At 43.1% G+C, this 26722-nt stretch overlaps 1 protein-coding gene and 1 long non-coding RNA gene across 2 annotated transcripts in view; one reads left to right on the forward strand and one right to left on the reverse strand.

Annotated features, from left to right (window-relative positions):
* The window catches only part of LOC123017262, a 731707-nt gene that overhangs the window by 406462 nt on the left and 298523 nt on the right, over positions 1-26722 (forward strand). The gene's annotated exons all lie outside the window — the stretch shown is intronic.
* FAM184B (family with sequence similarity 184 member B) overlaps positions 1-26722 on the reverse strand; it is a 66974-nt gene that overhangs the window by 23270 nt on the left and 16982 nt on the right. The window contains exons 2-7 of the mRNA XM_044418504.1: positions 21939-22691; positions 16063-16198; positions 15485-15621; positions 13935-14141; positions 6745-6855; positions 4720-4815 (exon numbers count right to left, since the gene is read on the reverse strand). Of these exons, the coding sequence (XP_044274439.1) occupies positions 4720-4815; positions 6745-6855; positions 13935-14141; positions 15485-15621; positions 16063-16198; positions 21939-22691 (1440 nt within the window). The remainder of the gene's footprint in view (positions 1-4719; positions 4816-6744; positions 6856-13934; positions 14142-15484; positions 15622-16062; positions 16199-21938; positions 22692-26722) is intronic.

The following is a 26722-nucleotide window of genomic DNA, read 5'->3' on the forward strand; positions in this document are numbered from 1 at the left end:
TGCCTGCCATACCAGCACCTGATGGGTGACAAAAGCATAGTGAAGCCCTCAACGAGGCCACAAGCTCTGACATATCTTCTGAACTTGGAAGGGGACAGGCACCTAAGTGAGCCTGGCAAGAGCACAGAAGCAAGGATTGCCTTTGCACTCCCCTTCCCTTCAAAAGCCTTTTGGTTGGCTGATTTCAGCCCTCTAAATATTTTCCCCCACCTCATGAGGAGGAGGGGCTGAGCCACTGCCAGGATTTGGTGGAAGCTGACAGTGCCTCACTCCTTCTCTACCGCACCACCCCTCAGATTCCATCTACCACCCCCAGTTCCAGAGTAGGAAGGTGACAGTCCTTTTCCTGTTCTATGTCTCATCATATTTATTATGCAGAGATAAAATGCCACATACTTTGACCAGAATACTAGCTATCAGCAAAAAGGTTATAGTGGTCTCAAAAATGTCCACCAAGGAGATTTAAAAAAAAAAAAAAAAGAAACTATGGATAACTGGAGCAAAATATTTCTTCTCTTTTAAGCACAGGCAAACTTTGTCCTGTTTTCATGTTCCTTTAATGGCTTTTTGTGGTTTTTGTGCTCTCAGCAATTTGCTTTCTATCTTTGTTTTAAATGCTGTTTCTATTGGCTGGTTTTATTTGTTGATCATTCTACTGTTTCTATCATTTGCTTTTTATTGTTAGTTATGTATTTCCATGTTTTTATTATAAGCCCTTTTAGGTCAACTGTGCAAAGGTGTTCTAGAAATACGCTTATTATATATGAATAGATATCCTGCTATGATTGGGTAGGATGGTCGGATCACATAGTTGAACAATAAAAACAAACACAGATGTCTTGGGAGGTTTCCTTTTTCCTGAAAATCTGGCAATACTTTTTAATCTCCTGTCTGTCATTAGATGTGAAGCACATTAATATTAACATACCTCCTGGTTCTGCTGCTCCTTCTGCACAGAGTGAGCAGAAGTTGCACAGAAAAACTGCACTTCTCCCCACCTTTCCTGTGAATCAAACATTTATGGAGAAAACTGAGCAACTGAACTCCGGTTGTGTTAGGAAACTATCTAGGGAGGAACCAGCCATTCAAACACGATGAATCCCAGCAGTGAAATTAAATTAACTGTCAAACCAAGGCTAGAGACAGAAAATAACTTTTTCAAAGAGTTGGAAGCAGCTCCAAAGGGACAGGTGCTTTTGGTATGTATGACAATCCCTTCACTTTGCCCCCTGATAAACAGCTTTTGCAGGTCTTGGGCTCTGTTTCAAGAATCTGCAGCACTGGCAAAAGAAGTGAAGAAGAAGCATTAGAGAAGCAAAAGAACTGGGGCAAGCAGTGGACAGATTGTGATTCACCAGTGGACCCCTGATAATTTTCAGTGGCCAAGAGTATTTCCTAACTATTACTTACCTGGTTAGTTTGCCCCTTCTACTGAGAGATCCTGAGCATGCAGTCCTGGTTTTGTACATTGAAGATCCATCAATGGAGCAGAAGAGAAATAAAAACTAGACTGCTAAAGTCACTTTGTGCACTGGGGCACATAATGGGAAGTGACTCCTCTCTTTTATCTTTCTCAAAAAATGTATATTTCTCAAAAATGAAACAAAACACTATTGTCTGTCCTGAGGCTAAATGGCTCACGGCCAAAACAGACATTACTTTAAATCTGTGCCCAGCAGCTACATCTTTTGTTTGTTTCTACTCTAATGTAAGCGCAGAGCCTCAAATCTGGATCTTAAAAGCCCCCTTACCCACCAATAGGATCCCAATCCCTGCATCTACTTTACAGTAAAAGAAAAGTAGCAACTTGACACACATTGAAATACAGTTTGTTTGTCAGAGCAAACTATATGATGAGAGTTTCAGAAAAAAATGAATGAAACAAAATCAGTGCTACAATGTTCCAGCTGCATCAGCTGAAATAAATGAAAATGTTCAGGCACATCCTAAATCTCCTGATTTGCTCTCATACACTCAAAGCCTGTCTCACATGTAATGGGAAGTACCCATGGACTAACTACCTGCAGGGCTTTATCACTGCATGCCAGCTGACGTTGTTACCATGCAATCTGTGGTGAGGCATGTTGTGGTTTATTGTGATATACAAACCCAGCCAGAGTGCTTATGCGTATGGTTAACAAATTGCCCACAACCTTGAAACATCTTTGCTGTGGGTTGTAATTTTAAAATGCAAGGTAAAATACAGATTTGTTCCAAGGCCTGGTTTGTAGCCAAACACACCAAGTTCACACCATATGCTAACTCAGCCTCCAAGATTCAATGTGGGGTGTCACTGGGTCACAGGCTGTTGTGTTTTCTGAACCCATGGCTTGTTAACCATTGACTACTTATGAAGAAAACCCATGGCCATAAACGTGTGGCTTAACAAACCATGCTTCAGTAACATGGCTTTGATTCAGACATGATACCCATGTTTTAACAACTACCCATGGTTTAATGACAAGTCACATTTAACCCATATTTAACCTTGAGTTGTGTGAATGGTGTGGATGGAATCACACAACACAAGCCATGGTGTTTTTTTCCCATTATTAGTCTGTTGCATTACTGGAACCCCACTGTGACATTTCAGCATGATTTGTCTGATCTTTAGAAACTATGGTCTAAAGAAACAGTGGTCTGTTCTATGGTTTCTCTGTATCACCATGGTTTGTTGTGTCATCCAAACTCAGAAAACTCAATACACAATATGAAGCCAAGAGCAGGGAGCTAGTTGGCAAGAGTGGCCTACTGCCACTTTTACCAAGCAGCTATCCAGAGAGTGCCACTGCAAGCTGCCATTTTGTGCAGCTGTCAGAGGTGTCCCTAGTCCATCTCCCAGCTGCTGTAAAATTTTTCTTTGGGGCGGGAGTGGGCAATCATATGAGTGGCATTGTGGAAAGAAACAGCACCACTCGTCTGATTCTCTCATTGCCTCTCAAATTTGCACCTGAGAGAAGCCGGGTTGGGAACACCTTTCTTTCAAATGGGAGAGAGAAGGGGGTTGAATGGGGGATTCACTGGGACAGTGGCACTGCTGTTTTCCACAGCACTACCCAGCTGACTCCCCCTTTTTGCCTGTGTGGATCAGGCCCTCCCTGCTCATCCAGCAATCCCCTCTAATTGCAGGGGGCACGAGTACCTGATCAGCTCCCTCGTCTTCTTGGCTGGGCATCAGTGCATGAGCCCTGTTTGTACTCCAGGGACTGCCTGACAGCCGCAGTAAGTTGAACTTGACTCATGATTGCAACTGTCAGAGAGAGGAGCTTCATCCCTCCCTGTGTTTTCTCCTGGCATACAGCCTGGAGGGCTGAAAGGAAATGAGATGGTGGGAGGGAGGAGACATGCCACCATGAGACTGATCTAACCACATAAGATTGATAGTCATGCTCCCTCTTTCTCTCTCTGTGTGTGTAAAAGAGAGAGCGCATCTCTCAGAAGAGGAGAAATGCAATTCCCTGATACACTTACTTGCAGCAGTCTCTTGATGCCTCTGACAAAGCATCAGCTACTCACGTGTTTGCAATCTGCTAACCTCAACCATTATCACAAAACCAATGAACAAATAACTGTACAGCTTGACTACTATATTAAATGCAGGAGGTAGAATCTGTCTAAAAGCACTTTTATGTAAGCTTCATTAGGGCTTGTGACAGAAAACGTCTTTGGGGATTTTGCCCTTAGGAATAACTCATAAACATAACAAAGGGATACAAAGGTAACTGAACAGCATCTGTATCACTCAGGTACACTTTAAGATCAGAATTGTAGCTACAGGGAGTATGGAGGGATACAGACAGACTTATTCAAACTGAGGTCTCATGAGGCACTTTCTACTCACAAAATAATGAGAAATAGTATAATGTGTGGTATAAGCACCTATACTTCACATTTTATAACATATTGTTTGGCTTATATCACAATAATAATTTCCTAGTTGCTCAATGATGAGTATATTTGCAATTGAAATACATTTGGTATATTGATAATCTGGAGCAATTCTTCAAATAAATAGCATTTTAATTTTGGATGTTTCCCTGATTGTTTCCTGTATAATCTGTGTCCTTCATTTCCTTCTGCTGGGGGTGTCAAATCTTTAATAAACCTTTGGTTTATTTCCAGTTTGCACTGTCAGTGGAAATTAAGCAGGCACAAACATTTTGCGTGCACAGTTCGTTCACAGCAAACCACGGGCTACAATTCCATAAAATGTGGCAACTGATGCTTTCTCTTTACAGAAGGAGAGCCTTTCATTACTGATTTCCTTCCATTTTTATTTGCTTTTGAAATAGTAAGATAGTACTACATCTCAAGAATAAAAAAAAGAAAAACATTTAGAGAAAACCAGTAATTAAAATCTCTCTCCAAACGAAAGAGAAACTCACATTGGGACATGAAAGAGATGGTGTTCTGAGGGGAAAATAAGAAGCCATTTATTGCTAATCCCACAGCCAGGATCGGGAAGAAACAATACAAGTAACTGAACTTGCAACAAAGAAAAATTGAGGTTTGCCTAATAGTACTTGCAGAAGAGTAAGCATTATAGGAACACAGGAAAGGCTCTACTAGATAACATAACTGTGGAGCTTTCTTTTTCATTTCAGCTAATTGTGAAAAAGCAGCGCTCAGCAGCACTAAAGAGCTCTCATATGGAAGCATAATACGAAGCCAGGAATAGTTGGCTTGGCTCTTTAATGAACCACAGTGAATGTTTCTTACCTCTTGTTGCTTCTCATAGGTTTTTCTAGATTTAAGAAATTCTGCATATTTGGGGATGTCATGGATTTGTCTGATGAATGTCTCTAGCTTTAAGACCTAAATTGTCAAGAGAAAAATGTTTTCAAAAAGATGGAGGCCATGAGTGATATGCACTAATTAAACATGTATTTCTTTAACATCATCCCAAATGTCCCTCGTCCCTGAACTGAATGTAATTCCAGATATAATATATAAATATTAGAACAGGCTATAAACATAACTAAATAATTCACCTGTCATTTTGAGCAAGTCACCTCTGCAACAGAATACTTTAAATGCGCACGCGCGCGCGCGCGCGCGTGTGTGTGTGTGAGAGAGAGAGAGAGAGAGAGAGAGAGAGAGAGCGAGCGAGCGAGCGCGAGCACAGTCTGCAGCCAACATTTTAGTTGACAAATTCCAACACAGACACATTCTGTCTGCCATCTACACCTGCTGCCACCCGGTTTGTTGTTAGTCGCGAAGTCGTGTCCGACCCATCGCGACCCCATGGACAACATTCCTCCAGGCCTTCCTGTCCTCCACCATCCCCCGGAGTCCACCCACCCAAGCTCACACCAAGTGCTTCAGTGACTCCATCTAACCACCTCACCCTCTGCCATCCCATTCTCTGCCACCCAGTTAACCAATCAGTAAACATTTGAGAGAATCTCCCTTTCTCTCCAGTCAATCTCTGTTCCACCATGATCTTGTCCAGTTCACTCATTTCCTCTTCTCCCTCCACCCCCAGTCCTTCCTCTCCTGATGCACATGCTGTCTGTGGCAAGGTCAATGGCCACAAGCATAAGGCAATATAAAATTTAGCCCAATCAATGAATGCCACTTTTGCACTGAAGTCACTTTTGATTGATGAGAATGACAAGTTCCATTCCTTTTAAAGGATTGCTCTACAACATTCATGGGAGAGAAACTCTTAACACTGTAGTATCATGTATCATTTTAATAGTGGGAAATAAAACCTTCTGTCCTTAAAGTTTTAAAATATAATGAAGGAAAACAGCTTGGAAAAAGTAAATATTTTTCCTAGTATCATATGCATAGCTTTCAACAATTTGCTCTGCCAACTGAGGTGGCCACCTTACCCTGCTAAATGGAACAGCCAGTGCTGTTTAAAGGTAAACATCCAAACATTGAGCTCTGGTCACAAGTGGACTGGCAATCAGGGAAGACCTTACAGAACAAGGGAGGTCAGTCCCAAGTCAGTCACAGTCACTATTAAAGCACAAATATTCTGAACTATGTGAAGTTTTGAGGAAGCCTTCAAAGGCAACCCCAGCAATGAGGAGTGGGATTGCTGGCAGAGTGAACTGCCAGACAGAGGGCAGTGCTTTATCTGTCTTGGGCAAAATAATCTCGTTTGCAAATCCCAATCAGAAATCCAAACTGGAAGAAAGATTGGCTTGGTGAAAAACAGTCTCAGGGGGCCATTTGCAGCAGATGTAGAGGGATTTAAGTACCTGGGCAGGACCATGATATTTTTGCCACCTGATGTGAAACAGTAAATGGTCCCCTGTCCTATAAACCAAGGTACACAGGACTTAAGGCTGGCAAAGTTGTTTTGCTACCAGGGTGTGTGTGTGTGTGGGGGTGCAACCCACAAATGTTTCCCTCTGGGAGTAAAAATATGATAACTATGATACATTTAAAAATAATAATTTGCTGTCCTTTTCCAAAACCAGCTGACTGATGTGGCCATCTCTGTCTATCAAGTTTCCTCTGTAAATGCCCCTTCTCACAGTTACAATATCTCAACAAACAGTGATTTGGGAACACATGTCTGTTGAAATATTTTGCTGTTTTATCCTATACTGTACAGGCAATTATTTGAGAGACTTTTCCATGAAATGATTGTCCTATCATTTCCAATCCATAATCCTGTGATATCCTTGAAGAAGTTGAATTTTATGAATCCCATTAAAAAAATCTTTCAGATAGCCAAAAACATTAAAATCCATTTTATTCTTAAAGATGCATTAATGGTTCACACACCTCTAGAGAACAATCTTGAAGTTTTTCACTGATTGCTTCTTTCTCCTTCTGTAGATGTCTTATCTCATTTTCATATTTCCTTTTTAATTCTTCTAACTGTATCTGAACCTCCTAAAATGGAGAAATTTAAAAGTTGTAACATTATAGAGCAAAACTATGCTAAAGAGGCATGAGGTGTTTAACACGTAAAACATATTTACATGCCTAAGTGACACAGATATACTGAACTTTATGGCATGAATGAAAGCTGCCCTTCATTTCTCAATTCTGGGAGAAAGTCACCTTTCTGCTACTAAAAAAAAAAAAAAATCTGTCCCAATGTTATAAAGGAAAAGATTCATTCCCACCACCTTTGGGAAAGACCAGGCCAGATGTGTTTTATGAGTGGCTCCTTTCTAGTGGAGGAAACTCTGAACCAAAGAATTTTAGCAGCTTGAAATATGTACGTACAGGAGCAGTACATTCCTGTATTCATGTCGTACAGCATTCCTTAGTGTTGTGTTGAGACAGACTAAAATTATTGGGACATTTAATTTTAATACTGCCCATTAGCTGGAACAGCTCTCTGGGACATCCATAAGTTCAAAATACATAAATACAACATCTAACAACAGATCAATAACATTAAAATCAGACATAAATAATGCATCAATAAAATAACAATGATAAAATAACAGGAATAAGCCCACAACAGCTGTGTTCTAATTAGGCCAAAGGCACAGCAGCAATAAATACAGTAAAATGCAATATAAACAAAACAATCTTTGTTCAAAAGATTAAAATTATTTAACTGTTAAAATGACGATGCATGAATAGTATTGCACTATTAGACAGAAAGATTTGACTTGGCAAATCATCAAAAAAAAGGGATAGTGATAATAGTCATGCTAGAATACTTTTTCCTGAATCACCGTGATTCCCCCCATTTTAAACTGTTCAGATATAATTAGGATTGCCAGGATGTAAATTGAAGAAGATTCCTATATTTTTTTAAAGTCCAGAGCTGTGAAACTGCCCCTTTCACAGTATTTTATGCTAGAAAAAGCAGTGTACATCTCAAGTCTGGCTGGGAATTCCAGCTCCTGAAGGTATTTGTGAAGATTCTTAGGAGCTCAGAATGTACCTGGCTCAGGGACGTTTTCATGTATCCTTGACCCATATATGGGTGACGGTTATGCCTGGCATCAGGCAAGGGCTGAGCCTCAACCAAGTCTAAGCAAGGAAGTTGCATTGCTTACTGACAAATAGTGACTGAGGGAAAAGGAGGCTGATTGAAGAGACTTCTACCTTTGAATCGGGAAAAACCATCCTCTGAGGTGCCATCGGGTGGCTGACTCAGGAAGAAGATTTTAAATGCCTTAATGTGGGGAGGGCAGACTGGGAGCAGACTGATTTGACCCACAACCCATTAAGAAATATAAGTCAAATTTTCTGGGTTAGCACATGCATATTTACCAAGCCTGGGAAGTAACTTACTGATATATAAATCACCTATTTAAACTACTGAGCCCTGAGCAGTGCGCGCGCGCGCGCACACACACACACACACACATATCTGTCAAAGTCCTTTGGGAATTTACAACAGTTGTATGCTCATTTACTGCAGAAAGAGCTGAATGTTCACCTTATATGGATTGCCTTAGGATATCTGAATTTAGAGCTTGCCAGCATACCCACGCTCCCCATTTAGACTAACTCGCTGACTGAATACAGTTCTGTCTGATCTTGAAAGACTGTGAATATGGAGAGAGAGAGAAAGTGCCAATTATAAGGCCTTCATTCCCAGTGGTGCCCTATAAATTTTAAAGCAGAATGAATTAAGATGATTCAGAGCAACCAAGCAAGGATCTAAATACTGAACAGAAGCAATAAGAAGGGTGGATTTAACACCCACAGAGGGAATCACTGACAGTGAGAAAATTTAGGTTGGATCAGGAAGGCTGCAGCAAGTGACATTTCAAAGTGTGAAACTTCTTTTTTCAGCAACACCCAGAGGACTATGGGATCCTACTCAGTGGCAGAGAGATATTCTTGGTAAGCCTGGATACAGCAGGAAGGTTCTCATAAATATATTACTAGAAAAACAAAGAAACAAACACTGGGTCTTAATAGCCTTTTTGTCCCAGTGCTGCCAGGCTACCCTCCTGAAATCCTTTGCTTGGAGGCAGTTTCCCTGTTGTAAGTGGGCACTCCAGATTGTCTTGCTACAGAGATGAAATGTCTCCCTGGAGGGACATTTCACTCTTACACCTCTAAACAATTTTATTTTAGCATCTGTAAGAGCAAGAGCTACCCGCCTTCAGAGAATCCCGTTCCCTGTGCTTCTCCTTTTGCTGGATGTGCTTCCCGACTTGGAGGGTACAAGGCTGGAATATTTAATCATGCGGAGAGCCGGGAGACAGCTTCTTCTGCGGGTGGGTGCTCAGCTCTTAAGGCAGCCTCAGAGTACTGATTTCCCTTGCTACACTAAGGGGCTATCTTGCGATACATACTTCAGGAATGGATAAATTATGACCATCCAGCACTGTATTACAGTCATAATAAGTGTGATGGCTGTTGGATGCAATGAGATTTTCACCTTGCAGATCTTCTCTGGTGGAACATTTCACAGGAGAGAACCAACTAAGAGGAAAGGTGCCTTTTGTGACTCCATCCAGTGGGAAGCCAAACCACAACCCCTTTTCTCAATGGGTGGGGAGGAATATGCAAAAGTAGCTGTTTTCTAAGGTCTACTGGATGGTTTGTTAGCTGATGACAGCAGTGAAAAGGTACCAAAATAACGGGACAGGAGGAACTGCACATCACACAAACAGGCACAAAAGCAGCACTGTGAAGGCCAGCTTTACAGGGCCAAATGCATCTTACCCACACACATCCTGCCAGCTATTTCTATCAACAGCTTTGTCAATAACAACTTTCCATGCAGTGACTCGGAAAATGATGTCCACCTCTGTAACAGTGGGAGTACCAGGAGGGGCCTCCCTATGCTCATACGTGAGATTCCTTTCATGCACACCTGGCCATCAAGGGCGGTGCCCCCACCTCAGCACTGTGGTCGAGGGCACCGATTTCCTTTTCCTCCGATGAGTACATGCCAGTCAAGGAAAGGGCTGCTGCTCGAGGGCATTACTGGGATGTGGCCTAAATCCATCCCTTGCCCAGATGGCTCAGCCTCTATGGGGAAGGATCTGCCCCTTCAGCACTGCTCCGGACTGCAGCATACTTGCTCTGCCTTAATAAGAGTCAGAACAAGCTTGGCTCCCCGCTAGCTGCACAGTCCAGACAAGGGATTCATTCTTGTTAAGGTTACTGTGTGGGGCAGAGAAGGACCTCATGAGTGGCTTCTGTTGGCAATTCAGGCCGCCGTTATGGCAGGGACATATCTGTGGCCCCAGAACTGTGAGACAATGTCAGTACCAGGAAAGAAATCCAAGGCAAAACCATGCCACACTGCATTTTCCAGGCAAATTCAGCAGCCTTTGCAGCACAGAATCCAGGAAGCTACAAGAGACAACCTTTTGGACACTGTCTCAGCTCTCAAAGATGGGTAATCAAGAAGGGAAGTAAGATGTGCCAGGAGTATGGGCAGCGTTCCAAGGGGCAGAGAGCAAAACAGCCTGGAGTTCATTAGATCCATTACTATAAAGGCTTGGAGTGCTGATGCAAAGCCTACCTAGATTTCCTAGGGGATTGCTGAATAGTCCCAGCAGCCAACCACACTGTGGCTGGTCAGCAAACCATAAATACTAAAACAGGCTGGGCCAGAGAACCAGGCCAGAGGCTTCCCTGACAAGCTGCACACATCAGTACAAACTGTAAAACTGAGCCAGAGCATGCAGCGCATACAAACTAGTTAAAGATTCTCAAGCCAAATCCATGGCAGGATTTGTGGTTGTACAGACTTTATTAATGGCAGAGACCCTGTTCTTCTGGATGTGAAACTAGAATTCTGCCTAGACTGACACTTCTCTCTCTGAGATTAATTCCTATAGCCACCAGGAACTGGAACAAGCCAGTAACTCCAGTTACAGCGCCTCACAAACTCTTGCAGCATTTCCATATGAAAATTCATGTAACCAGGCAACCTGTTAGGAAAAAGTGGGGGGAAATAGGTTCTTCTGGCTGGGAATTAAGTATGGATACAAGCATCAGTTGATTTTGTTCACAGTTGCCAAACAATCAGTCACTGATCTCAAAATTTCTGGGCGGAAGTCAGAGGGGCTCTAGAGAGGCCTCCAGTACAACCTTCCATTCTTCCATTATTATCTTTGTACTGTACATAAATTCATTAATCTCTTCTTAGTTTAAAAAAGATGCAATTTGGAACAACTAAAATGATGGCAGCTCAAATCTATCTTTAACAAAACCCCATCAATAACAGTATCAACTGGCAGACAATGCTTCTGGATATAAATGTCTTGGTGTATGAAGAACAGGGAACTGGCAAGGCAGATCTCCATGGGGAGAAGCCCCAAATGGGTGTGGGTGTCGCAACAAAGTCCCCAACGATTCCACTTTCAAGAACAAAAGAGCACTAAATAAAGCCTGCCTTCTGATTCGACCTTTGAACTATGGTTGCCAGGGCAGCTGATAAAGTAGAATATCAATATAAAACCATAAATGCCCTCACATAAAACTCCAACACTATAAATGAATAAACAGGAGCCAAATGACAAAATATATTTTAGCTTGGTTCAAATGTATCAAATAAACTGGGCAAAGTGATCTTATAGCTTCTGGCCAGCATCTAAGGCGGCCACAGGATGGTTTGGATTCCCAGCTGCAAGGTTGGAAAACAGCTCCAGTTCTGCTGCTGAGGATCCACACTCTGATCCTGTTCCCCCACACCCTACAGCTGAATGGGAAGAACTGTACTAGCTGCTTTTGCAAGGTTAGTGATTTTGGAGAAGGACTAAAGAACAGAGAGGGCCAGAGAGAGACCAGCACTACCACCACAGTACATGGTGTACTGGTGGCAGCCTCCAGCTTCCTTCCCTCCCTGTCTGAAGTGCTTACGGGGTGGGAGGAGAAGAGGAGCAAAGGCCTCCTCGCACAGGATGACTGCAGTGCTCTGAGTTTGGAGGTTTACAGGCAGCTGGGCTGGACGGCACCCTACATGTCTAGGCAAGTCATTAGTTTTTACCTTGTGCCTCACTGCAAGCCAACTAGGCACCTGGTGAATAAATATGGAGAGAATAGGGAGCAGGTGCCCCCATAGAGCAGGCCCTCTCCTTGGTAGCTACCCACCTTGATTTCCCATGGCTAGACTTCCGACAAAGATCTTAATGACTGGGCAGATTCGTCAAGTCAGCATTCAGTTGGGCTATAAACTGCATTTAAAACTTCAAAGGTTTGCTGCTGGCTTACTGTTTTATCGCTTGTTGTTATTGGTTTATTGTGTTTATTTCCTCCTGTTCTATGTATCTATTGTATTTATATTGTATTTTAATCCTATTTGTTTATGGTTTTTGGTTTGCTATTGTTATTTATTGTTATTTGTATTTTATATTGCACTGTGAGCCACCCAGAGAGCCTTTGGTTATGGGGCAGCATACAAATGCAATAAATAATAAATAAATAAATGGAGAAAAATAGCATACAATTATTTTAGACAGACGGACCATATGGTCTTCCTGATACCAAAATGGTCCCAGACTGTTCAGCCTCTATAAGCCAAAGCAGTATTTTGAATTCTGCCCAGAAACAAATTTGCAGTCTTTGACCTTTTACATAGGAAGATTTAAACAGTAGTAGTTGCCTTCGTTAACAGGCAGGTTGTTGTGCTCTGGGTCATTTAAAGTCTTCAGAGGCAATCCAACATATAGCACATTTCAGCTATATGTGTAATCCAGGCTTTATTAATGGCATGGATAATTGTTCCATGCCATTAATATGAGATATGAGATGAAGGTCAGCATCTGGACCATTCATAAAATTCTGGAAAAGAGGCTAACGCCTTGGTTAGAATCACCTGTAGGCATTTTAATGGTTGAAGTTATAAGTTATACTCCAAAGAGCTGAACACAATCAAGAGGAGAGGAAATCACAGAACTAAGTAAGAAAATAGGGAACTGAAGGACAGATCAAAACAGAGAAAAGGTAAAAAGTAAAATCCAGTTCCAGCATATGTGGGAAGTGCTGTATGGATTTTGTAGATGAATTAAAAGATTAAAAGATTGCTGAAGATTCAAATGCAAAAGCTGAGCGACACATGCGGAATCCTAACATCCTTTAGGAAGATCTACTTGAGTGCAGGAATGAAACTATAAGGATGTTGATGGGTCAGATCAGAGAAAAGGATTAGGCACTGAAGTCAAGCTGCTTCCATTCAAGCCAAGATAGAGGCAAAGACCTAGTTTGCAGTCCATGGTTGCATTTGCATGCCCCCCCCCCCCCGGAAATTTCTGGCAGTGAAAATTGCAGGTGTGGGAGAGATTGACCAGCCCTGAGAATACAGCAGGATGGAAATAAATAAATCTCCCTGTCACACCCATGTCAGAGCCCTAGTCTGGGTTTTGCAATGTTGGCAACTTGTGGGGGGAGCCCTGTACTCAGGGCTGGAACCACACAGATAATGTGATGGGCAGTTTGGTCCTGAAACATGAAAAGAGGATGAGCTAGGATGCCATAAAAGCAGCATCACACCACAGCTTCTTTCATTTTTCATGCTGGGGAGGAGAGGGTTAAAGAGCCCTTCCCTTTGCTCCTTTTTGCCCCTATGCCTGTGTAAGCGAATGCCACCCTCCAGCCCTTACTCATTTCAAAATAAGACCCCTGTTGAACACTGGTTGCTAATCAGGGAATTGTATCAGTTGAGTTTCATAATTAAAACACAAAGATCCTAAGAATGAGAAGCTGCACCTGGAACACACATGGGCACATTGATTCAGTCTTTGGGGCAGCCATTAGTATTAATCACAGCTGTGTCATGTGGAGTGCAGGCAAGTAGCAGCGATACCAAGAGTGCAGGAATCATGTCAAGGGTAAACTAACCTTCCTTTCCCTCTCAGAAACTTTAATTTAATAGGAAAACATCAGCTCAGCTCATTTTTAAAAGAAAAACATAGCACTAAAATCTTTATTGTGATTTAAAGCTCCCAGTCTAGTAAAGATAATTTAATGATGTCACCAAGACCAAAGAGTTTTAAAAGAACCGATGAATCACAGCACCTATTAATAGAAAATCCCACCTTCTGCAGTTTTTTTCTCTCAGCATCCATGGAGGCTTGGACTGATTTGATTTCAAGAGTGTGCTTCTTTACAAGGTCTTCCAGCCCTTTTACCAGCTGCTCTTTTAAATGAATGTTCTCCTCAGCCGATTCATGTTTGATTTTGTGCATCCCTTCTTTGTGCTGCTGCTTAATAGATTTTTCTTCCAGACTTGCTCTTTCTCTGGGCTAACAGATAGCACTATGTCAGTCACAATAGCCCTCCATAGCAAACTAGTAGAAGGTCAGAGGATGAATTCAAGGGCTAATGCAATACATATGCATAAGTCATGCAGGGAGAGGGGTATCGACACTGCCTGGGTGAAATGGCCTGTTCTCCAGTTGAGGAAAGGGCTGTGCCAACAAGAATGCCACTGCAAGATCCAGGGCTAAAACAGCAGTATGCACGGGGGACATGACTCTCAAGAGCATGTCAAGGGACAAAACAGACAGGCACTACTTTAAATCTTGGCTGGGATTCCCAGCAAGAGGGTGAGGCTTTTGCTTTGCTCTAATCTCTGGCTCAGGCCCCTGCAGCCACCCCAGGGCAGACATAGTGCAGACTTAATGCCCTTGGGTCGCCCCAAGTGAGTTCACCATCCTCATCCCTGACGGGCTGCCACACCACATGGTAGGTGAAAGGCATCCAGGGTCTCCTTGCAGCTAGAGCAGCATGACTTTGCTCTATGTGCCACCATGGAGCGGCTAGCCTGTTTTGTGTTGCGGGAGCAAGACCAGTGTGGTTGGAAAAAGGTGCTTACTAATTCAGTGCCTGACGGCTGGTAGAGTTTTGCTGGTTATGACCAGACAGCCTGTACTTCTTTACTCATTTCTTTGCCTTGCTGCACCGTTTCCAGTCCACCCATGACAAATGAGCTTCCGTTATGCTTGCAGACGGCCAGTTGGCATCACTTGGGGATATGAGCATGGAAGAGCCTTTCAAATTTGCAGCCCCTTACATGCATTCTGTTAGGAGCCTTGTCCCATGTGTGTTTTCCAGGCACCTGAATGGGTTTGAGATCAACAACTGAACTGTGCTGCATATGGATCCTAAAGGCACAAGGGCAAGTGGGGCCCACTTCATAGGCTACCTGCAGCTTTGTGGTTGCCTCTTCCCCATGGCTGCACTTAGCTCTACATGCCACTTCTTTCCCACGTGTCTAGAAGAGATCACATATTGCTAGTGACAAACTGCCCTAGGAAGTGGCTGCAGCTAGCACTGCACAGAGCGATGCAACTGAAGCTGGCCATGTGGATGTGTGTCAGCAGGAATGTCACGAAGCAGTCACGGGACAGGTGTACCCACCCTTCTGCCAGCGACATATGCAGCAGGTCGAATTACTTCCTGGTGTCTCCCCCACCTGTAACCTTCCAGTACCTTTCCTGGCGAGCATATTGATAGAATGTGGCTGAGAACGGTACAGTTTCCTCTCGATTACATTTAGAAAGAGAAGGGATGACACAGTTACCAGATCAGGTCGGCATGTAGGGCTGATCTTACATAAAGTGAGAGAAAGCTGACGTTTATGCACCTGAGAACCTCCACCGCCTCGGTTGCCTTGGCTCTGCTGCGTAGACTGTGTCTGCGGCAGGGGCACGAACTGCGTCTTCGGGGCACCCACTTCACTCCTGGCTTTGCTGTGGGGATTCAGCACAGTCTCCATTGCTTCTGCAAACACACATGTATGCAGTGAGATGCTGCTGGATATGATCGGGATGATAAACTGTTTCATTGTATGAATGCATTGCATTTATATAGCATGCTATATAAATGCCAGGGTGAATCCTGATTTTATATGTATTATTTATATGATTGTTTATTTATTATGTTGGAAGCCGTCCTGAGGCTTATGCGAATGGGACGGCATACAAAAATCCCAAATAAATAAATAAAAATAAATGCTACCGTGCTCAAAGCGCTTCTTAGACATTTTTATAGCATCATGATGACAGCTCTGAAAGGGAATCCAGCATTGCAAATGGGAAGAGGAGCTGGCAGAGGCTGGCTGACCTTTGTGGCTGAGATCAGATTTGGACTGTGCATTTCCCAGCTCACATTCTTAGTTGTGACACTCCTGCAGCATCCAAGAAGTACACAGATTAAACTTGCCTGTTTTGTGCAGTATTTCATTTTCTCGCAACAGAAGTCTCTCTTTGGTAACTCTACATTCCTCTTCCAGTGTTTTCCTAACACTTTTAGACTCCGTAGCCATCTGCTGTGCTTCCTTGAGCTGTGTTTCCAGGTCCTGCAAATCAATTACATGATTATATGTTTATGATCATTAACTTTGCTTGTTAAAGTACTTCCATTCCAAGTTGTTCCTGCATTATTCAGGATAGGTAGCATCTGATCGGGTTCACTGTTCATGTGGGGCAAACAAAGGGTACATTTTACTCATGGCAGGCTGGAGAAAACACCACTGCATTTTCTGCTCTTAGGAGTTTGTTTAGAATCATAGAATCATGAATAGTAGAGTTGGAAGGGGCCATGAAGGCCATCAAGTCCAACCCCCTGCTTTTGCAGGACACCACATTGCACCATCCCACTCAGATGGCTGTCCAGTTTCTTTCTGAATGTCTCCAGTGTGGGAGAGCCCGGCATCTCTCTAGGCAGCTGGTTCCACTGTTGTATTGCTGTCGTATTGTTTTATTTATAAATCTGTGAGTTGCCTTGCAGCCCAAATATGGTCCACAAAGTAACTTATAAGTAAAAAACAAAAAAACCCTTACAGAACAGCAAATCATATGACTGCAGAAGGGACTCTGTGACCCTGGTCCCCATTCTCTTGCAGGTCCTATAGCTGCTCCTCAAGGTTGGAAAATCAAAAATCACAAGACGTGTTCCTGGTGGAGACAGGAAGTCCCGGGAAGTGCCGGATCCTGTGATCGTTCCAGTTCTGGCCCCGGTTTCAGCAGCGCAAGACCTCTACTGGACTTAGAGGCCTGCCTATCGGAGGAAATAAAAAATGACAATGGAGCAGTGGAAATGGCATCCGCTGTTTCTTCTGCCCTGAGAGCATCAGCCCACCAGGAGAAAGGATACTTGGACACCTCCAAGTCCAGAGCCTCCTGTCTAGCAGGCAACAATCCCACAGCACTGCACTGTTACAAAATTAAAAATGATCACTGCAGAAAAAATAATAGGAGAAAATTTAAAAGACCAAGTGTGGAATTACTACATTTAGAATAGTAAAAATCTATGTGCAGCAACACGTTTTAGCAGCCTGCCCGAACCAAACACTGCTTCCTGATGCTTATCTTAATGTGGTGAGGGGGTTTGTGTCAAAGAAGTCAAGAGCAATGCTGCCAAGAGGCCAGACTGTCTCACTGGATTGGTCTCCTGCTCGGGCCACCCAAAGTGGAATGGTCAAAGCAAAGGCACCAGACCAAGATGCATTCACCCTCTTCAGACGTAGCAGCCACATCAGCAGAAGGGAATGGAGCTCTCGAATGGTGATGAGGCCAGAGGAACTCTTAGAGGGCATCTGCCAGGAAGCAGAGGCATTGGAGACGCTGGCAGAGGATCTTTCATAGATAACAGCAGTGATGCTCACGCTAACCTTGGATACTACCGTACAGAAGAAGGCAATGCCAAACAACTCCTGAATATTTCTTCCCTTGAAACCCCTATGATGAAAGAATCCAAAATGAAACAAGAAATATTGCCAGAAGATGAGACTACCAGATTGGAAGGCACTTGGCCAGCTACTGGAAAAAGCAAAGAGCAAGTACAAATAGCATTGTCTCTAAAGATATGACTAGATCAAAACTAAATCTAAGTTGTGGCTGACATGCACAGAGGCAAAAGGAAAGTCTGATGCTGCACAACACGTGGAACGTGAACATGGAATGTGAGAATTATGAATGAAAGCAAACTGGAAACTGGAAAGCAAGAAATAAAATGGTTAAACACTGCAGTAGTTGGTTTGAGTGAACTAAAGAAAGGGAGATTTCTAATCAGACAAACACAAAGTATTTCACTCTGGAAATGACAAACTTTGAAGAAAGAGAGTGTTGCGAGCCAAGCTTCTCCTACAAACAGTATCAGTCTCACCGATGTTTCCTTGCTAATGATGTTTATTGTTTCCTTTGAGACTCTTCAGAGGCTGAACACTGAAACCTTTTTGCCATTCATTTCCCAAAGCTCTCCTTATGAACCCATCTGTGCCTTGCCCCCAGGGGAGGGGCGCTGTGAAAAGGGGCATGCCTCCACTCCTCCCTTTGTGCCCCTAACTGGGCTTCCCTCCAATGGTAATGACAAGCGACTGGGTCTGCTGCTTCAGGGGGTGGAGGCTCTCCATCAGTGAGGCTTCCTATTACAATGTCTCCCTCCCTCACACTTCCCATTTGTTTTTCGGCGGCAGGCGAAGACCTTCTTGTTTAAGCAGCATTTTAAATGTTAATATTATTGAATTTTATCTGGCCAGGGCGGCTTATTTTATACTGTATTTTTTTTTATTCTAATGTATATATTTTAATTTTTATTTATGTGGATCTAATTTATTGTTGTAAGCCGCCCCGAGGCTTCGGCGAATGGGGCGGCATAAAAATGTTTTAATAAATAAATGAATGAATGAATGAATGAATGAATGAATGAATTTCAATGTCTCCTTCCTCCCTGCTCCCATGGCTGGGTAGACTTATTCCCCCAATTTGCTCTTCGGCTAATCTCCCCCACCGGAATTTCCTGTTGGGTCTCAGGACCTTGAACTGCAGCTAGAGTCATAAATAGTCTCATCATAATAATCCGACTCATCGGTAGTCAGCACAGGGAATCTCCCAAGAGCATGGGTGAAATCTGACAGGACACATTTGCATGATAGTGAGTGGCTCTAATAATCATATTGATCAGTACTTTCAGAAAACCTCACAACAGAATCATCATTCAAGGCTATACTCCAACAACAGATGCTGAAGAAGAATAAATCCAAAACTTTTATGTAAGAGGAAAATGGTAACACACCCAAACAAGGTTTCTGGTAATTCTTGGTACTGCAATGCAAAGTAGGAAACAAAGCAGAGTCAAACATCGTAGGAGAATTTGGCTTAGGAGTAAGAAACAAAGCAGGAGAATGGCTCATACACCCATCTGTTTACTGGAAGGCAAACAATCTGACAAGTGTGCACATGGACATCACCAGATGCACAATACAGAAATCAAAAAGACTATGTAATTGGAAGCAGAAGATGAAGAAGCTGTATTTTCACCGCCAAAATAAGAGTAGGAGCAGATTGTGATAATGATCATGAACTCTTAATATGAAAAATCAGAGTGCGGCTGAAAAAGACAATTAACAGAAACATAGTGCCAAATTACAACTTCACATTCCTGAGGAATGTAAACTCCACCTAAAGAAAAGATTTGAATTACTGAACTTAACTGACCAGGGGAACTGTGGACGGAAAGCACAGACATTCTTAGGGAAGAATGCAAAAAGAAAATTCCTGTAGCAAAAAGAAAAAGCTGAGGTGAATTGTCTGAAGAAACACTTACAGTTGCTAAGTACAGGAGAAAAACAAAAGCAAACGGTGACAGAAATATGGCTGTAATCCTGAATGTAACTTTTCAGCAAGCAGCACATAAAGACAAAAAGAGCTGCTACAATTGCCAGTGCAAAGAAAATGGAAGATAACAACAAAAGAGAAAAAACAAGAGCCCTCTTTCAGAATTTCCAAAGGGAAATTCGAACCTGGATTAGGAATGCTGAAAGACCAACAGTGGATCATGCCATCTGATCTTTCAGAAGAACAGGATAAACAAAGAGAAGGTGAAAACAATATATAGAGGAACCATACAGAAGAGCTAAATGGATGACAGGCTCCTTCTAAAGGAGTCCTATGAGGAAGAAGCTGCAAAATTAGAAAGTGAAGCGAAAGCTGTTCTGGAAGCACTTGAAAGGAATACGGCACCTGATATGAACAGGATACCCATAGAACTATTCCAAGTTGCGGAGACTGAATCAGTTCAAATCTTAGCAGGAATATGCAACAAATGTGCAAAACAAACAGCGGCCCAGAAACTGGAAGTGTTCAGGATACATTCCACTCCCCGAGAATGGCGACGCAGGAGTGGAACGGAGGAGTGCTGCAACCACGGGACTTTGTACTCATCTCTCACGCAAGCAAAAGAATGCTTAAGGTGTTGCAACAAAGATGCTTACCCTGTATCGAGTGAGAAATGCCTGACGTTCATGCTCAGTTCTGAAAAGGAAGGGGCACTCAAGATCATATTGGAATATATGTTCGCTACTGGAGCTTACCAAAGAAGAATATCAATAGAGCAAAGCATTCAACTATATGGAGCATGAGAAACAATGGATGGTTCTGAAAGAAATGGGTGTGCCTCAGGACTTGTTTATCTTGATGTGTAGCCTATATCATGGACAAGAAGCTACCGTTAGGTCAGAATAAAAGAACCTTGAGTTTACAATTGCTGAGCAGAGCTGTTAAAGCTGGGCCATTTCAGAGGACATCTATTCATAGTTGCCCTAAGTCAGAGATGAGTTGATGGCACACAACAACACAACTGAACAAAAGAGCGGCCAGTCTAATTTTCTTAGGATGGGTATTCCAGAGGTGTAGTGTTTCTACCGTGAAGGCCTTATCCTTTGTTCCAAGCAAACTAGCCTTTGAAGAAGATCTTGAACAGGAAAGGTTCATACTAGATGAGGCTGTCTTGGTCCCAAGCCAATTACAGCTTCAAGTACGCATCAGCATCTTCATTTGCGCCTGGAAGCAAATAAGCAGCCAGTGTAGTTGAGAGAGGACCAGTGTATTATGGTCAACAAAGTGGATGTCAGAAAGCAATCTGCTTTATAATAATAAACAAATTGCATCAATAAGGAGCCCTTCACTCACACATCTTTCGTTGCTTCATATCTACCCAAGGGGAAATGCAGTGGGAAAATTATGGAAAAATGTTAACTCCTCTCATCTCAGATCTCAAATATACATATTTTATAACTTTGCCTTAAGTATTAATTAATGATCAGAGTTATGCTTCCCAAGAAATACCTTTTCTTTTCAGCCTTTCATCCTACATATAGTCCTGGGGGAATAAATACTCTCTGTACTGAAAGGAGCTTGTACCAAATGGGACCTCTGCCATAAGCAAAAGAAGCTTTCATGCAAAATGTGTAAAATATAGGAAACTGTGTTTTTTCTGTTCCTGCTGTGCCACAGTTTTGCCAGTGAATGACTGTTTTCTTTTGACAATCTGCATTAGCTCACAAATGGGATTCAAATGACAAGCTGTTAACTATTTCAGTCACATAGTGTTAATTTCCACTACCAGAAACCTGGCTGTTGATACTGATCTTTCCATTATAATCATTTTTGTGTAAGATTTGTTCATCAAATACAAGGAGAGCAATGAATTCATAAGAATTTTTTCAATGGGAGTAGCATGTCCTGTGAACTCCTATGACACCATAGAAGGGTGCCAGTTGCAGGTGCTGGGCTTGGCTCAACATTTCTTTGCACCATCCTCTCCCTTCCTGTACTCATTTCCAGGGACTTGAGGAAAGAAGTGAAAGAAGAATCTTCAGAGACATATTGCCCCCTTCTTACAACCTTAGAACATCCTTCAGAAAGGGGAATAGGACCCCACCCCACCCCCGTAGAGCTTAGTGTCTCCATCAGCCCACCAGTTTAGCTATCCAGTATCTAGGCTGGAGTGCAGGCTTTGCTTCACTGTAATGTGGTTATCGGGTACAGCATTTATTTTATTTGACCACTTTAGGAGTAAATGGCAGCTGTTCAGTTTTATCAAATACAGTAAACATTGCCATTAAATTGGAGGCTAAACACTATCTGCATAGCCTCATCTTGGGGATGCTAGAAGATGCCATCCACATGTCAGAAATGTCTTATTTTTATAGATGTAGCAAATTTGCCAACAACCTGATGACTGAAGGTCAAAACAATCCAAAGATTTCACCACTTACTGAGTGAAGAGGCATATGGCTTAAGCACCTCACATCCTACCTGCAACTTGTCCTTTAGCTTCTGAGAATACTTTTTCAGTTCATTTATTTGCTGGCCTTTTGCCTCCAGGTCAGCCTCCAGTTTTCCTATCTGCTCCCGTGATGCAGCTTCTTGGGCTTCATAGTTTTTCCTTTGCTCCATTTCCCTTTGCTGCCATTCCCTGCACAAATCAGTGGCGGATTGCTGCATGGCCTTTCTCCAGTTTTCTTTTTCTCTTTCATGAGAGGTTTCAAGTTGGCTTGCTTTCTTGGCAAATTCTTCTGCCAGTTTCTGGTTCTCCCATTTGAGGTTCATAGTCTCACTAATTACAGCCTGAATGTCCAGGCTGTACATTTCAGTTAACTTCCCTTTGTTATTCAGTGTGTCTCCTGAAAATAACACGTGCTTGTTTACAAGGCCATCTGACATCTTGTTTGAAGCCTGAACTCTTAGCTTTGTGCATGCCATTTCCTGGAAAAGCTTGTCATCTGCTTGCTCGGCCTCTATCTGAAGTTCCTCCTCGTCTATCTGTTTCTTGCATGGGGTCACTTCTGACGACACCTCCTCTTTTCTCTGCCTGTGTTTTTTCAAAGCTTCTTCAAGGAACTGGATGTAGTTCTGGAGCTCCTGTGCTTCCTCTACTTTGTTCTGATACTGGAGGACTGTTTCCTGTGTCTCAGCAAGAATATGCTGAATCTCTTCTTGATGGGCCTCTTTGAGAGCTTGCATACTGGCCTCATACTCATCATTTTTAGTGTTCAAAGCGTATATCACCTGTATGTACAAGGAAAGAAAATAAGTAAGGTGGGGGGAACCCTATTAGTACATAGTAAAAATTTCATAGTTTTATTTCTAATGCAGCAATCATGCAACATCAAAATGAACGGGATTTATTGCACAGAAAACATACTTTAGGTAGCAGTTAATGTATATCTAAAACTTCTGGAAAGTATATAACACTGTGGAGGAGGTGCTGTGGATCCTGATTCCTTGTCCTCAGAGGACAGAACTTCAGATTTAGCGCTCAGTTAAAGGAGGACATCATAAGGGTCTCAACTCCTTAAGACTGAGTTCTCCAGGTACGTCCCAGGGACCAGCTCCCCTGGGTCCAGAGGAGGCCCTGTTGTTGTGAAGCCATGAAAACACAATCATGCTGCAGCCATTTCCCTGTGATCACAGCCTGAACTGCTGAAGAGAGCAGTTTCTCTTACAGGAAAACCATACTCAAGGCTCCAGCTCTGGCACAATCCGCAGCTTCCCTTGGCGCTCTCCGTGGTGCTGCTCCATAGAAAGTGTCTTTCTGCAAAACTGGACTCGGGCTTGTTCAGGGTTCACCGAATGGGACTTACCCCAAGTAGTCCGTGTGAATGAGACCCACCATGGGCTTTTCTAAACAATTGTTTATCATGCATTTGTCATCTCCTACGCATGACCCTTTATGTGTTCTTTACACATAATTGTGACTCCAGTTTCACTTCTGTTATAGAGAGGGGGCCCAGCTCTTGCATGCTACGGGCTGCCCAGACAGATATGTCCAATTCTGAGAAGTCAGAGGGGCAGAGCTGGGCAGACAGCTTGGCAGTTTCTAGTGCAGATGCTCAGGCAAAGCATGAGAGGCAGCCTGCTCTGAGAATGGAGGAAGGCAACACTAGCAAGACAAACTCCTTGACCCATTCAGAAGACAAAAGGCAAAGTGAGACCAATTCAGAAGTATTTGGGCCTGCTGCTGTTGAGAGAAGAGGCAAGAAGAGGATGTTTCAGTCTCAGTTCAGCTCTTTACATGGACAGGTGTTTCTCCCACATCTCAAGGAGAATGCTGCTTTGATTTATAATATTTTGTAATCTGTTAATGTTTTAAAAAAGACTCTGCTTCAAAAGTTTCATCTGAGTCTGCTGGAGAGGAAAAGACAGGAGGAGAGATCTGCTTATGATGTCAATGTCTAAAGCACCCCTTTGGCTGTTTGTTGATTTGTTCATTTTGACTGCACAGGGGCAATTCTCTCACTTGAACTAGAAGTGAAAGAACCTCCTTTTCTCTACATGAATTTGCAGTATTCTACTATGCCACAGTAACTAGAAGATATGTAGTGGTGAACCAGGTATGAAATGCTCTTTGTGTAGTGTTTGAATGTCACTTCTGCACTACCATTGGCAACAGATACAGAGAATTAACACATGATTCTGAGCCTTGCATAGAGAGGCTCAGTAATGTGAGGTCCCATTGCAACAACAGAGCTCACTGGTTGAAGCAGAACATGGGTTGCTCCAGCGCCAGCACCTCAAAAGCTGTCAGTAACAGGAGAGGGAAGGCTTCAGAAAATGCCAGTGCATAGTTCTGTAAGGTTCTCTTTTTTCCCAAATATTTGCACCAGCTGCCCTTTTTTAGGGTACATGTAAATCTTGCAAGTGGGAACTAGTATAATATCCCATTCCACCCTGCACAGATCAATGCTGCAACATACAACCAATTTTAGTAAGTGCAAGCTGGTAGCTCATACTGTCCTACCAGGTGATAAGAACGTCATCCATCCTTTGGAAAAAGTTGGAAGAAAATGGGAAAATACTGTAAGGCCGGGAATGATAGACAACATTGAACCCCTCATGAAATTCTGCAGATGGGGCAGGGAGATGGTACTAAGAAAGTCTTATCAGGAAGCATGCCTGGTTTGCAAAGCAGGAAAATGGAGTGTCCAGGAGTGTAACATCCCCAACTCTGAAGTAAGGTGAGGTGGCCACATCTGGTGGTGAAGTGGGAAAAGTGTGACATTGAACTGCAACCCTACCCTTGCCAGGAGGGCCTGCCCTGCCCTGCCACCTCCAGTAGATGCTTGGGAGAGCCTTGCTGGTCACTCTCCTGCCAGGCCCTTTGTCACAGTTAGAGCGCAACTGTGAGAGCTCCCTATAGCAACTGCCCACCTGCCCCGCGCCCCTCACTGTGCACCTGCACCTTCGCTGCTGCATGGTCAGAAGCAGCAGCTGTGGGGCTAACATGAGACCCAGCTGGCTGGGGTCTCATGAAAGTCCCACAACCAGAAGGGCTGACACAGTGGCAGCAGCAAAGGCAAGGGAGGGGGGCATGTGATGGGGAGAAAGACAGGAAGCAGGGGGTGATGTGGGGTGGCAGAAGGGGCGTGATGCAGCAGTGCATGATCTCTCCCTCTCCAGATGGCAAGAGACCTTGGGCTGAGGCTGCCAGGATGCACTGGGATCCCTCCCAGCCCCCAGGCTTAGTGCTGTTAAGATTTCACATGCTACTCATCCGCTATGCAAAGGCAAATGACATGAAAGTAAAAGCCATGCATGTGTTCACTCCCTGGGGATTATTTAAAGATGACAGCCTTATTAAAAATATCTTGAGTATTACTGTTGTAGCTAGGAATATTCCAGATAAATATGCAAGAACAAAACAGAGAGCACAACTTATTCTGAGAACTGAACAAATATCCCAACCCATTTTGTCTGTAGCTACAATTAGACACTTATTCATAAGAGGTAGTTTCATATTACTTCTTGCGAGTTCCCCTGTATTACATTAAGTTTTTTGTTTCCGTTTGTTTTTGTTTAGCCAAAGAAAATTACTACCCAGAACCTATCCTCCTAAAGGAGCAATCACTAACCCAGGTCTGTGCATGTTACTTAATTATTCAACAGCTGCTGTCAAATAACAGGAAACTCACTTAAATAATTCTATGAGATGCCAGCCTTGAATAATTGTTAAGGTAATTTACTTTCAACTGCTGCATCTGGAGAGCATGAAGGTTTGAAACCATTAGTGATTTCCAGATTCTGGACCAGTTCCTGGACTAGGGTTGCTCTATTTGTGACCAGATGCAAAAGGAGGGTGGGGCCCCTGTCTCTTTAACCAGAACAGAGAAAAGATAAGTTGGGAAAGCAAAGCTTTTCTCATCCCTGCATGGTAAGGTGACCCTTCCAAAAAGTCCCTCTCCTATGCAGCTTTGAAAAGTACAGAGGCCCTGCCCTTCTTTGCATAGTACATGCTAGTTTGCATACAATACCAATCCATAGTTTATTTAGCCCATGGTTTGTTGGCGTATTCAGAGATTGTCTGGCAGACAAGTGAATGCATTCTGATTTGTGCCCTCAGACCCCAACTTGCTTGTTCCCCCCACCCCCATCTTTGCCCACACCTCCCTATATCTTTAATGCCTTTATGTCACTGTAGTATTGGCATGCATAGCAGTTTTTCTTTTTAACCCCTCTAGCTCACTGCTCTGGCAAAACTACAGAAAGCTACAGAAAATGTCTTGTTTTGAATGTGTGAACCCTAGATCCCTTTCCCTTCTTTAATAGAGATGTCAGTGGTTTAACCTGGCATGTAGCACATTCATCATCTATCCCTGCTTGTTAAGATTAGGGAGGGCCTAGATCTCAATTCTGCCTGCTGCGCATAGTTCCATCAGGTATTTGGCAAGAGAAAGGTCGCACCTTTTCAATGGTATGTTGAGGAATGAGCATCCTGAAGAGGTCCTCTCTCTTATGGTCACAAAAGGTGAAAGAAGGTCTGGCAGGGCAGTGCCACTTTCACTGGACTTTGTCCTCTTGCTGCTTTCATTCTGCCACTGCTGCTATTTTTACAGTGTTCTGCCTTTCATTGATTTTTACTTTGCTGTTTGTTTATATTGGTTTTGCAGAAGCAACCTTGAGAATTGAAGGATCATAGATGATTAAACATAACCCTTCTTCATGATACACATGCTGTGGGACAATGTGTTGTGTGTAGCTTTAAGAGTTGGATGGAGGATGAAGCTGAGGCAGACCTGCAGAAAGGATGACCCACCAACTTG

This window comes from Varanus komodoensis, unplaced genomic scaffold (genome assembly GCF_004798865.1).
Source record: "Varanus komodoensis strain SLA01 unplaced genomic scaffold, ASM479886v1 scaffold9, whole genome shotgun sequence".
NCBI classification, from domain to species: Eukaryota; Metazoa; Chordata; class Lepidosauria; order Squamata; family Varanidae; genus Varanus; species Varanus komodoensis.